Source organism: Macaca fascicularis, chromosome 4, assembly GCF_037993035.2.
Source record: "Macaca fascicularis isolate 582-1 chromosome 4, T2T-MFA8v1.1".
Taxonomy (NCBI): domain Eukaryota; kingdom Metazoa; phylum Chordata; class Mammalia; order Primates; family Cercopithecidae; genus Macaca; species Macaca fascicularis.
The window spans coordinates 65,427,084-65,440,260 of record NC_088378.1 but is presented as its reverse complement, the minus strand read 5'-3'; the positions used below and the strand labels follow the sequence as shown (position 1 = coordinate 65,440,260).

The 13,177-nt window shown below is 40.5% G+C and overlaps 1 protein-coding gene across 9 annotated transcripts in view; it reads right to left on the bottom strand.

Moving 5' to 3' along the window:
- The window catches only part of ARID1B (AT-rich interaction domain 1B), a 442,633-nt gene that overhangs the window by 98,060 nt on the left and 331,396 nt on the right, over window positions 1-13,177 (bottom strand). For all 9 annotated transcript variants that reach the window (XM_045390312.3, XM_045390315.3, XM_045390314.3 and 6 more), the window contains one exon: window positions 4,864-4,953. In XM_045390312.3, coding sequence (XP_045246247.2) covers window positions 4,864-4,953 — 90 coding nt within the window. The remainder of the gene's footprint in view (window positions 1-4,863; window positions 4,954-13,177) is intronic.

The following is a 13,177-nucleotide window of genomic DNA, read 5'->3' as shown; positions in this document are numbered from 1 at the left end:
AATCAAGTTTTATACTGGAAAACAGAAGAAAATGTAGAGGAAGCCACACTATGTAAGAGAGTAAAGGGCCCAGTAAACATCTAAAGTTTTCCCTCCATTTGTAACCTATGATGCCATGTCTATATTTACTTGCACAAATACCTTTTATACATAGAAAATATCAAACTGTAGAAACTCACAGTTCTTTTCATCTATGTACCATGTGGGGAAATGGATTTGTGACTGATGTCCTGTGACAAAACTCAATACCAAAACCACTAGATAAAATGGGCACCGAAAAAGCGATGAGGTGGGGACAGGGACTGCAGGTTTACAAAGGACTGCTGTCAGGAAATCCGGGCACTTCACTGACCTTGCTGTCACCAGAGGTTTGTAGAACCTCTGAAACACAGGGTACATGGTTTATCAACACATGCCCTTCCTGAATGGGAACACAGGACCAAGTAGAGAAGAAAGATCAGAGCAAGGGTTCAGCTTCTTGAGACTGGGGGGACTTAGGCTCCAGGGCAGTGTTGCCAGCATCACTGCCCCATGAGGACTTGGAGGGAGGACTCAGAAAACTGCACCTCCAGAGAGAAGTAGGCTGCATCATCTCTCACTCTCCATCATCTCTTGTCTCTGTGCAAATGTGTTTCTAGATTCCTTGCCATTAAAGAAAATGTTATCTCCTGTGGGTACATTAAAGAAAGTAGGTATGCAGTGGAATATTAGTATTATTATCATAATCTTATTTATTAAAACAAATTAAGTGTAAAAAGAACTGTTCAATGTGGTTATTTTAGCACTCAGCAGTAGAGAAGCAATGTCATTATCTTTTCTATCCGGGTCTATGGTTCCCGTGATATACCTTTTTTTTTTTTTTTTTGGAGACAGAGTCTTGCTCTGTTGACCAGGCTGGAGTGCAGTGGCGTGATCTCAGTTCCCTGCAGCCTTGGCTCACTGCAAACTCTGCCTCCCGGGTTCCAGCGATTCTCCTGCCTCAGCCTCCCGAGTAGCTGGGACTACAGGCGCACACCACCATGCTCGGCTAATTTTTTTGTGTTTTTTGTAGAGATGGGGTTTCACCATGTTAGCCAGGCCGGTCTCTAATTCCTGACCTCAAGTGATCCGCCCGCCTCAGCCTCCCAAAGTGCTGGGATTACAGGTGTGAGCCACCATGCCCAGCCTGACATACTTTTTTTTTAAAAAAGACGCTAACTCACTAATGTATTTCTTGGCCTGTTTCTTTCAGCTCTTCCCTAAACAGGGCGGGTATATATCAATTGTAAGAGTATAAACAAAGTTAAGTTACTTTCCAATATGGGGGGATCAATTTTAGGGAATTTCTTAGTAAGAGTTTTGTTAGATTTACTTTCCATTGTGTATGCTGCTGATACATACCAAATGATGGTCCAACAAACATATGATATGTTTTATTATTGTATGAAAGCATTAAAGTGACTGTCATTTGCCATTTAAACACCTGATCAAGTGGCATTTGATCAAAGGTTATTAGGAGCTAACATTTTTTCCTAAATTTTAACACATAATAAAGCCATTTTCGCTAGAGCCTTGCTACCCAGTGCTGGAGGGAATTTCACTCATGTGAGGCAAAACATCTTCTAACATAACAGTCATTTTAAAATAGGAAGTTTTCCTTTTCAGGGTGTTGCCTAACCAACAGATACACACAAAAGGGAATGCACACAGTGATACAGCTTGGCTTTGTGTCCCCACCCAAATCTCATGTTGAATTGTGATCCCAAATGTTGGAGGTGGGCCCTGGTGGGAGGTGACTGGGTCATGGGGGTGGTTTCTAATGGTCTAGCATCACCCCCCTAGTGCTATCTCGTGAGAACTCACGAGATCTGGTTGTTTAAAAGTGTGTAGCACCTCCCCTTTCGCTCTCTTCCTCTTGCTCCTGCCATGTGAGATGTGCTACATTTACATTCACCTTCCACCATGACTGGAAGTTTCCATAGGCCTCCCACAGCCTGCAGGACTACGAGTCAGCTAAATCTCTTTTCTTTATAAAGGACCCAGTCTCCAGTAGTTCTTTATAGCTGTGTGCAAACAAACTATAACAATATAATAATGTCTCTTCAGAGGAGGTCTAGAGATCACATTCATAAAAATCAATTCACATTTAGCAACTTATATAATTTATATTTACTATTTGAAAGAAATGGTCATGGCCAGGTGCGGTGGCTCACGCCTGTGATCCCAGCACTTTGGGAGGCCGAGGCGGGTAGATTACCCGAGGTCAGGAGTTCGAGACCAGCCTGACCAACATGGAGAAAACTCCATCTCTACTGAAATACAAAATCAGCTGGGCGTGGTGGCACATGCCTATAATCCCAGCTACTTGGGAGGCTGAGGCAGGAGAATTGCTGGAACCCAGGAGGCAGAGGCTGCAGTGAGCCGAGAATGCGCCATTGCACTCCAGCCTGGGCAACAAGAGCGAAACTCCGTCTCAAAAAAAAAAAAAAAAAAAGGAAGTGGTCATTATAACCACCCAGATTGTTATGTATCTCGTATCAGTTACCCAAACTACACTACATATAATAAAGGCAATCAAAGAAAAACAATAATCATATTAACATGGTAATTTCCATACAATAGTACCACTAAAAAGCCTAGAATTTGCCTTGAAAGTGTGTTAATTTAAGCTAAAAGTTTGATTTAGCTCAGTTTCCTAATTGTCGTCCTGTTTTTCACATCTGGCTTTCTACACTGCCCAATTTCCCAAGCACGTATCTGTTGGAAAAGGTTGGGAAAGACATTGTTCAAGGAGAGGGTTTCTCTTTTCTTTCTTTCTTCTTTCTTTTCTTTCTTCTTAGTAATACAGGTTAAAATTTTAAGACTTTCAAATAAGGGACCTCTTACCCTATAACACTTGTTAAAATAGGAAGAACTGTGAGAGTGATGTTACAGGGTTATGGGGTGAGTCTTCATCTCAGTTCTCTGCCTGACCCGAGCAGGCACCCAGTGCAGGACAATTTCCTTTTTCCCCACAGTGACCCAACCATACAACACAGGTGCAACTCACAACCCAAAACAGGATTTTAGTCAGAGTCACGCTTGCTTGGCACCAGCACACTATGAACTTCTATAATGCCTTCAAGATGATCGGAGCCACATGAGTTAATACAGATCAAGCAATTTATAGAGATGATATGGGATGAAAGGATGATTTACAGCAGGTCACAGTAGAGAATTTAGGGAAACAAATGCACATATTCACACAATTATTAAAATCTATTTTTATTTTTTTGAGACAGGGTCTCACTCTGTCGCTCAGGGTGGAGTGCAGTGAGTGGTGTGATCGCAGCTCATTGCAACCTCGACCTCCATGGGCTCAGGTGATTCTCCCACCTCGAAAACCTATTATTGCACCATTAGAAGGCAGTGGTTCTCAGGTACGGTCCTCAAGTCACCAGCTTCAGCAATATCTGAGAACTTGCCAAAAATGGAGGTTTTAAATGTCCCAATTCAAACCTTCTGAATTGGAAACTTGGGGGTGGGGCCTAGGAATCTCTTTTAACAAGTCCTCCAGATGATTCTCACATACTCTAAAGTTTAAAAACCATGAACTATTCCATTATTAAAACATTATATTATCAACTACACCTTACACTATAATAAAAAGTTAAATATGTAATGGTATTCGAAAACGAAAAATTCATTTTATCCCTCTGAAACATTTCAATTCAACACAAATGATGTGTAGATAAAACAAATCTATCTTTTCATTGACATTACTTTCTAAACATGCTGCTGAGTTTTTAACATGTAAAATAACTTAAACCTCATAATTCTAATCAGAAATCATAATTCTAATCAGAAGCAAATCATCATCTCTACAACTCATATACAAAAAGTTATCAACAGCAGGAGCTCAGTACATATTAGCTGCCAAGGTGGGAACTTCTGGCCTCCAGGCCTGTGTGAGAGAGGAGGGGAGTGGAGGACAGTGGTATTTCTCTCTTTTGGTATGGGATGGAGCAGGCGAGCCTTGCCCCACAGCAAGGGAAGTGACCTGCCACTGCACCAGGGGTGCACAGGTAGGCTTCTTGTACCTCCTCAGTACACCAATCTGGATTAAAACCACCACAAAGAGTAGCTTTACTGCTTCAAGTGAGAATGAAGACAGAGGTAACTATGGGTGGGCCCAAGGTCTCTGCAAGGCTGTAAGAAACGCATGGCAGGGATGACAGGCAGGACTGAGCTCAGGGTCAAGAGCACTAGCAGATGTGGGGCCACTTCTCTCCAAAGGTTTCAGAAAAGCCCATATTCTTTTTCTCTGGGACTGGCACTAACTAGCTCCTGAGAATAAGGGAAGTCACACCTAACCTCTATACTCCTCAGTTGCTTTAGGTGACCGGGGCCATAGAAAGTTTTAGGTCTGCCCCAGTTCTAAGATTTTACCATTGATTAAGACAGGGTCTTGCTCTGGGTTTAAAATCTTACTATTAAATATCAGGAAATAACCAGTATTAACACACACAACCCCTCACCCCCAACCCACGTACATACGCATTGGGACTGATACCCCAGTTGAGTCATTCACAGTTATTTTTACACAACTAGATCAAATACCAGACTACAGTCACATGTGAACCGTGCTTCATGGTGCTATGTGGACACACACATTCTTAGGGCCTTGAACTGTAGTTTGACAAAGCTTCACCCAACCTGCAAGAAAGCATTCTCCCTCCGCTCCATATTTATTGGAAGGGTTTTTGTTTGTTTCTTCCATCTGATAAGAAAACATAACATCCTTTCAAAAAAGTCATGATAAGGAGGTGCACAGGTAAGCAAACTCACGTAAGCCTTATCGCCTGAAAGCACTATAGGCATGTAAGACATGAACTGGAGACGAACCTCTTTCCTGTGGCATTGGTGACTGGCTCAAGGCGGGATGGGAACTGGATTCTGACTGGCTCCCGGGTGGCTGCGGAGGCATCTGACTACCTGTAAAACACAGGAGGGGAAGTGGAGATGGGGGAACCCTTTGCATTAATAGTGCAGTCATGCAAAACCAAGACACATTTAATTTTTATGATCACAAAAGGTATAGCCCCATTAAAAAAAGACATAGCTCAGAGTGTAATAGTTCATCTTTTCCCTGGGAAACAAAGAGGAAACATGAATAAACATATTTAGCTACACACCTGCTGAAAAGCTGTTACTGAATGAGTTCCTAAACTCATATATGAATCAATCTGTAGCTGAAATTTTTTGACACACACTTTTTCAAGGCATTTCAGAAAATGTAGGGCCATTGGGCCAAACTCATCTTCCTGACTCTTACGTGAGTTTCCAGGTGGGCAGGCATGCAGAGTGGCCGACAATTACTCGTGGTAATATCCAATCAATACAGTAATATCAATAGACTTCTAAAAAATCTTCATCATTAGTCAATGAGAGACTTAACATAAACTTAGAAGACCTCCATTAAGAAGCAAAAAAAATTCTACTATAAAATGCAGTATATATGATCACTAAAGAAGGGACTATTATTCTGCATCTCTTTTGATCTTTATTGCTAACACAGCAATAGTATCTATTTAATTTCTAGTTTTAAATGTATGCTCAGTTTGTCTTTTCCAAATATAACGTAACCTCCTTAAGATAGGAATCTTATCTGTATTCCTTCAATCCCTTTCTGAGCATAACAAATACGTAATAAATCACAATCTGATAATATTATTTAAAGGAAGATACTTCTTACTATATTGATAAAAGAAAGATGAGTCATGTGAAGGCAGGAGATGAGATTTTGAAATTTAAAAATCATCAGAGGTAGCTGATGATCTCAACTCACTTTTTGGCTCAGAGGTTTAGATGCATTTCTGTGACTAAAAATGTAATGGAATTAAAAAGGCAGTTGAATTTAGCACAGTCCTCAAGGCACTAGCTCTCGTGACATGAGGACCATGCTATTTTATCTTCTGCCCTCCCCCTTTGCTTCAATAAATTGGAAACACAAATACACTCATACGCACACAAAAAGAACACTGCATAGTCCTCTGGTGTGGTGGTCCTGAGAACCTGGTTGGATCAGGCTAACTGCTCTGACCCCATCAGACCCACTGCTCCACAGTCATGCATATTGCTCAAAAGAAATACAAATAATAAAGAAACAAGTTAATGTCCTAAAGATCATCACCAATTTGCCCCCGTGAAGGTCAGGACACATTCGGCACAAAGCCTGGTATTTGACGATGTACAACAACCAACCCTCTTGTGGTTCTACAAGATGGGTGTGTTACCCACGTGGCCAGGCAGGACACGGTCCCAGAATCTCTCCGGACTGTCACTCCAAACTGAGTCTAATCGTGGTGTATCTGTGGCAGCCAGAGGGTCAGGAATACGATTTTCAGTTTAGATAACATATACAAATAGCTGCTAAAATATTACTATAAAACAATTGTTTTCAGGGGCTTAGGCTTCACTTAGAGAAGAATGCAAAACGTGTTAATGTATTTCTGAGTGTTCCTGAGTGTGTAACTGCCACTCTCATTTTCAGATTAAGTGAAAATCAAAGACCTGAATTTATAGACACTGAGAAATATGCACTGTGTCACTGCTAGAAGCTGCTTTTTACATTAGAACCATACCTAGTCGGGATAAAAGACCTGGACAAACAGCATAGACTTCGTTAAGTATCCATTTAGTGTCAGACATTTGTAGTAAATTAGTATTAGTACCAAATAATTAAATGTAAAGTAAAAAACACTTAACATTCTGAACCAAAACAATTTCAAGGGTAAATACTGGTCACCGACTTGGCTACAGATCTACAAAAGTTGCTGTGTGCTCACTGCAGGGTCATGTGCTTCCTATGAAATACCCTAAGGCCTCCAATCTATAGTCCATTTAGAAATTTAAAGCACTCTGCAGCCAATACTGACTTTTTAAAATGTCACTGGGGAATCAGCTGCAGCAAGACAGTAAGTGCTTACATTATCAGGATCACTTCTGCATGACAGGCTGGATTCATAGACTCACGGCAGTAAAAACAAACAGTAATTCTATGTGAACACAGGGCACCATGGCTTAGATGGTGCACGCCCGAGGCACTGCTCTTATGCACAATATTTCAAGTAGAAATAAAAAAGGCTGTAAGAAATGCATCCCATGATTCATAAAATACCGCCACAGCCAAGCAGCACTACCGGTTGTGTGGTACAATTCTAAAGCAGATGTCCCTTTAAAGCAACGAGAATATTCACATATTAAATTCATTCTGTTAAAGAAACAAGAGCTTTATCATGACACAGATTCACCCAAACCATCTTATTCATTTTCCTTTACTCCCTATCTTTCTATCCATAGTTCCATAACTACTAAGTCATAGTTACTATAATTCAGTAACTATAGTTACTAAGAAACAACTCGATCTTCCACAGGCATAGTTTAAACATCGTCACAGCAGATGATGCCTCAGAAAGTGCATCTGAGAACGTGAGACACAAGACTCATCTGTGTCCGTGGTCCACATAAAGAAGAAAATTCAGAGCCCTCTGAACCAACCGAATGCAATAAACACCTTCAAAACTATAGATTTTTATATGACATGTGTTGGTCACAAGTAAAACCTCTCAAACAAAGTGTGGTAATAATTTTTAAAGAGAATACTGCCAGGCACAGTGAACCAACCCACTGGATGAAGGCACTTTAACATTAAAATAGTTTAAAAAAAAAAAAAAAAAGAGCCCCGTGTTCTTTCCTCAGCAACGTCTATTATGAGGTAAGCATGATGGAAAAAAATACAACTGGAAAAAACTATACTATGAATTAAGAATAAGTTCCACCATTATACACTTGTGTATTCTCCAATGATCACATATACAACAACATGCAACATTTAGGTGCAGAACTGTCACCTGAATTTCTACTTTTACTGACATAAAATTATCAGCCTAATTCTATGCTATCATTTTAAAAACATACTTTTATTTTTAATTAATTTCAGACTTACAGAAAACTTGTAAAAATAGTGCAAGGAGTTCCCTTATATCCTTTAGCCTACCTCCTCCAATGTTAACATCCTATATAACCATAATACAATTACCAGAAGAGAAGCTTACCTAAAGACCTCATTTGAATCATACCCATTTTTCCATGTCATGTCTTTTTGTGGGGATCATCGCACATTGCATTTAGTGACTTCCCCTTAGCCTCCTCCAGTTGGTTGGTACCTTAGTCTTTCCTTCTATTTTGTGACCCTGACACCTTTGAAGAGTACTGATCAGTTATTTTGTAGAATGTTGCCAAAGTTGATTTGCTCTGATAATATTTTTATCACTAAAACGAGGTTATGAATTTGGGGAAGTGTACCACAAAAATGTCATACCCCTCTCAGTACAATCTATTTTCCCTTTGTAGTTGGTAAGGATTTTTTAGAAGATATTTGAGACTATGCAAATCCTATGCCTCCTCAAACCTGCACCCACAAATTTCAGGATCCTTTAGAAGATCTTCTTTACATTTACTACAGTGGTATTGGCAACGAGGATTCTCTATTTCCCCTTTTTCTTCCACATTTAGTTACTGGAATTCCATTGTGAGAAGAGCCATCTTCTTCCTCACTTGATTTTTTATTTATTAGACTATTTCTCTCCACTCACTGTGGCAGACACACCCTCAAGTGACCTCCAATGAGTAACACTGGTGAGTAATCCCCTCCTTTCGACCGAGGGCAGAACCTGTGATTCCATCCACGGAATGTGAAGAAAGTGATGGGCTGTCACTCCTGCAATTATGTCAGATGACAAATGTGAAAGGATTTTGCAGATATAATTAAACTCCCTAATCAGCTGACTTTGAAATAATCAAAAGGGAGAGAGATGATCCTGTATGGGCCTGACATTTCAATGGGCTCAGGCCTTCTAGGATATAGGCCTCTCTGATGTGAACTGAGCCTAAGGCAAGAACGGGGAGGCCTCCGGAATCTCAGGACCTCACTCCAACAACCGCAAGGAAATGAAGCTGCCACAATCTGAATGAAACTGGAAGTCGACTCTTCCCTAGTTGGGCCTCCAGATGAGAATACAGGCTGCCCAACATCTTGACTACAGCCTTGTAAGTCCTGAGCAAGGACCCAGCTAAGAGGTGCCTGAACTCTCTGCCAGGGGAAGAGATACTGAATGTGCCTTGTTTTAAGCTGGTAAGTTTGTGGCACACCCTAGGTATCTTTTGGGCTTTGCTTTTTTTTCACACTGTCCTGGACACACTGTCCTGGGCTCCCCAGTACCTCTCTACGTGAGTGCTCCATAGTTGACTCAACACTCTCCTGTGTACGGACATTTAGACAGTTTCCGATCGTCTGCGGATGTATTTTTGTATTGCTCAGGTCTTTGTTCAGGGAAAATTCCCTGAAGTGGGATTGTTGGGTCTAAAAGGTTACACAATTCCAAATTTCCTTCTAGAAACTTTGTACCAATTTACATTGCTACAAGCAATGTTTGAAAGGCCTGTCTCTCCATAACCTCACTAATAGACTGTATTGCTGTTTAAAAAAATTTTACCAGTCTTGGCCAGGTGCGGTGGTTCACCCCTGTAATCCCAGCACTTTGGGAGGCTGAGGCGGGTGGAACACGAAGTCAGGACTTCGAGACCAGCCTGACCAACATGGTGAAACCCCGTTTCTATTAAAAACACAAAAATTAGCTAGGCATGGTGGTGCGTGCCTGTAACCCCAGCTACTGGGGAGGCTGAGGCAGGGGAATCACTTGAACCCGGGAGGCAGAGGTTGCAGTGAGCCAAGATCGCATCACTGCACTCCAGCCTGGGTGACAGAGGAGTGACTCCATCTCAAAAAAAAAAAAAATTAATAATAATAATAATAATAAATTACCAGTCTTACTGATTCTGAATGAGTTTGACTACTCTTTCATATTTTAGGACCATTTTAATATCTTTTCTTGTGAATTGTTTGTTCAAGTCTTTCTATTTTCTGTTTACGTTCTTAATCCTTTGCCCTGGAATTTTTAAGGGTTCTTTATATATTAGAGATATTAGCCCTTTGTTTGTAGTATATATTGTGAGTATCTTCTCCTACTTTGTCAGTTGTCTTTTAGTTTTGCTTGCGGTGCCTTTAATAGTGGAAATTTTTTTTAATGTAGTCAAATTTATTAGTCTTTATTTTTATTGCCTCTGGGTTCCGAGTCACAGTTAGGAAGCTATTCTCTCTACACCGGGGCCAAAGAGGAATTCACCCTAGTTTTCTTCGAGTACATGCATGGTTTTTTCCCATCTCCCTTGAGTTTATTTGATGTGAGGATGGATCTAACTTTATCTCTTTGCACATGGCTCCCCAAGCATTCCAACACAATTTATTTAAAAATCCATTCTTAGCCCAGTGACTTGAAATATCGTCTTTGTCATTTAATACATTTTCATATGTATTTGGTCAAATTCCGGACTTCCTCTTCTATTCCACTGGCCAGCACACGCTATTTTTAGTTCTAGCATTTTTATACCACGTTTTAATGTCCAGTAAGAATAGCGCCCCTCACCTTTTCTTTTTCAGTGTTTTCTAAGTTTTCTTGCATGTGTTTCTATATGAACTTTAGCATCAACCTGTCCAACCATATAAAATAGCTCACTAATATTTTCATGGCAATTGGATTGAAATCATCAATTAAGGAGAACTTATGACTGCTGAGTTCCTCCCATCCAAGAACAAGAGACATCTTTCATTTGTTGAAGTCTTCTTTAGTTTCTTTCAGGGACCTCGAGGGTTTGCACATTTTATGTTAAGTTTATTCCTAAGCACGTAGTCTTCCTTGCTGTTACTGTAAATGGGATTCTCTTCACCATTATATGTCTTTTAACTGCTTATTGTTTATGTATAGAAAGACTACTGCATTTTGCATGTTAATTTTATGTCTCACTACTGCATTAAATGAATTCTCTCACTGCTAATTTGTCATTGATTCTCTGGGGTTTTCCAGGCATACTATTATATCATCTGTAAATAGACAGTTTTATTTCTCCTATACTCATCCTTATGCCTTTAATTGAGTTATCTTGCCTAACTACATTGGCTAATATCTGTAGTACATTATTGAACAGTAGTGAAGATAGTGATGATCCTTGCCTCATTTGTGATCTTAGTGGAAATGCTTCTAGAGCTTCCCTATTCCATAAGTGAAACTAAAGCATATACATTTTACCATGTTGGAAGTGTATCTCTCCATTGCTACTTCCTTGAGTGTTTTTATCATAACTGGGTGTTGACTTTTGTTAAAGGGAGGATTCCCCCCACTAGATGTATATTAATAATAGAGCTTGCAGTGAGCTGAGATCGCGCCACTGCACTCCAGCCTGGGAAACACAGTGAGACTCCGTTTCTAAAAAAAAAAAAAAAAACAATAGAGTTGTTAGGCTGGGCACAGTGGCTCATGCCTATAATCCCAGCACTTTGAAAGGCCAATATGGGCAGATCACGAGGTCAGGAGTTGGAGACCAGCCTGGCCAACATGGTGAAACCGTGTCTCTACTAAAATACAAAAAATTAGCCGGGCATGATGGCAGGCTCCTGTAATCCCAGCTACAAAGGAGGCTGAGGCAGGAGAATCACTTGAACTTGGGAGGCGGAGGTTGTAGTGAGCTGAGATCATGCCACTGCACTCCAGCCTGGGCAAGAGAGTAAGACTCTGTCTCCAAAAAAAAAACCGGTTGTTAATATTGAACCAACTTTGCATTCCTGGAATAAATGCCACTTATGGTACATTATTATTATTATTATTATTATTATTTTTTCTTTTTTTGAGACAGAGTCTCGCTCTGTTGCCCACGCTGGAGTGCAGTGGCCGGATCTCAGCTCACTGCAAGCTCCGCCTCCCGGGTTTATGCCATTCTCCTGCCTCAGCCTCCCGAGTAGCTGGGACTACAGGCGCCTGCCACCTTGCCTGGCTAGTTTTTTGTACTTTTTTAGTAGAGACAGGGTTTCACCATGTTAGCCAGGATGGTCTCGATCTCCTGACCTCGTGATCCGCCCGTCTTGGCCTCCCAAAGTGCTGGGATTACAGGCTTCAGCCACCGCGCCTGGCCTGGTACATTATTTTCTTAATGCACTGTTGGATTCTGTTTGCTAGTATTTTCTTTAGAATCTTACACTAGGAGACATTTTGGGAGAATTTTATCCAATTAAAAATAGCTTTTAAGAACTAAATCAAGATAAGTACCAAACGAAATATTCAAGTAACATAACTCTGAGATTTTAGTATATAACACAATTGGGAAAAAGTGGCTAATACATATATTTTGGTAAATTAGCACACATCCAGTAATGTATAATGTACAGTGGATGGACTGAGACATGAATATATTATAGCTTAGCATACTTCATAGAATATTAGCATACTTCATAGAATAAGATGGTGGGGCAGTACTAACAAGTGCCAAGTTCTATGATTTTTTACAAGCAGACACAGTATTAACACTTCCCATAGTTCTTAATTTAATTCTGTTCTTTCTTTGTCTCATCTGACTACAATGTACATTCCATACAAACAGAAAATTCTGTCTATTTGGTTCCTTGCCATAGTACATCTCTTGAACTAGGCATATAGTAACTATTCAATAAGTATTTGTTGAAAAAAAAAATAAATGTATGGCTAATGATTCCAGGAACCAAGCTCAGATTAATAGATAATTAGATATTTATAACTCATCTGTAATCATGCAGTTTTATCTTATTATTCTAGATGAGGATTAGGCAGACTTTTTCTGTAAACTGCCAGATAGTAAACATTTTAGGTTTCACAGACCATATGTTTTATGTTACACTACTCACCTCAGCTGTTGTAGTTCAAAAGCAGCCACAGACAATATGAAAACAAAATAGCATAAATAAAACTTCACTTGCTAAAACAGGCGGTTGTCTGAATTTGGTCCTCAGGCTGTAGTTTGTGATCCCTGTTCTAAACGATAATATCAGTAAAGAAACATTCAGGAGGGCCAGGTGCGGTGGCTCACGCCTGTAATCCCGGCACTTTGGGAGGCTGAGGCGGGTGGATCACGAGGTCAGGAGTTTGAGGTCAGCCTGGCCAATATGGTGATATCTCGTCTCTACTAAAAATACGTGAAAATTAGCCGGGCGTGGAGGCGGGCGCCTGTAATCCCAGCCACTCAGGAGGCTGAGGCAGGAGAATCGCTCGAACCTGGGAGGCGGAGCTTGCAG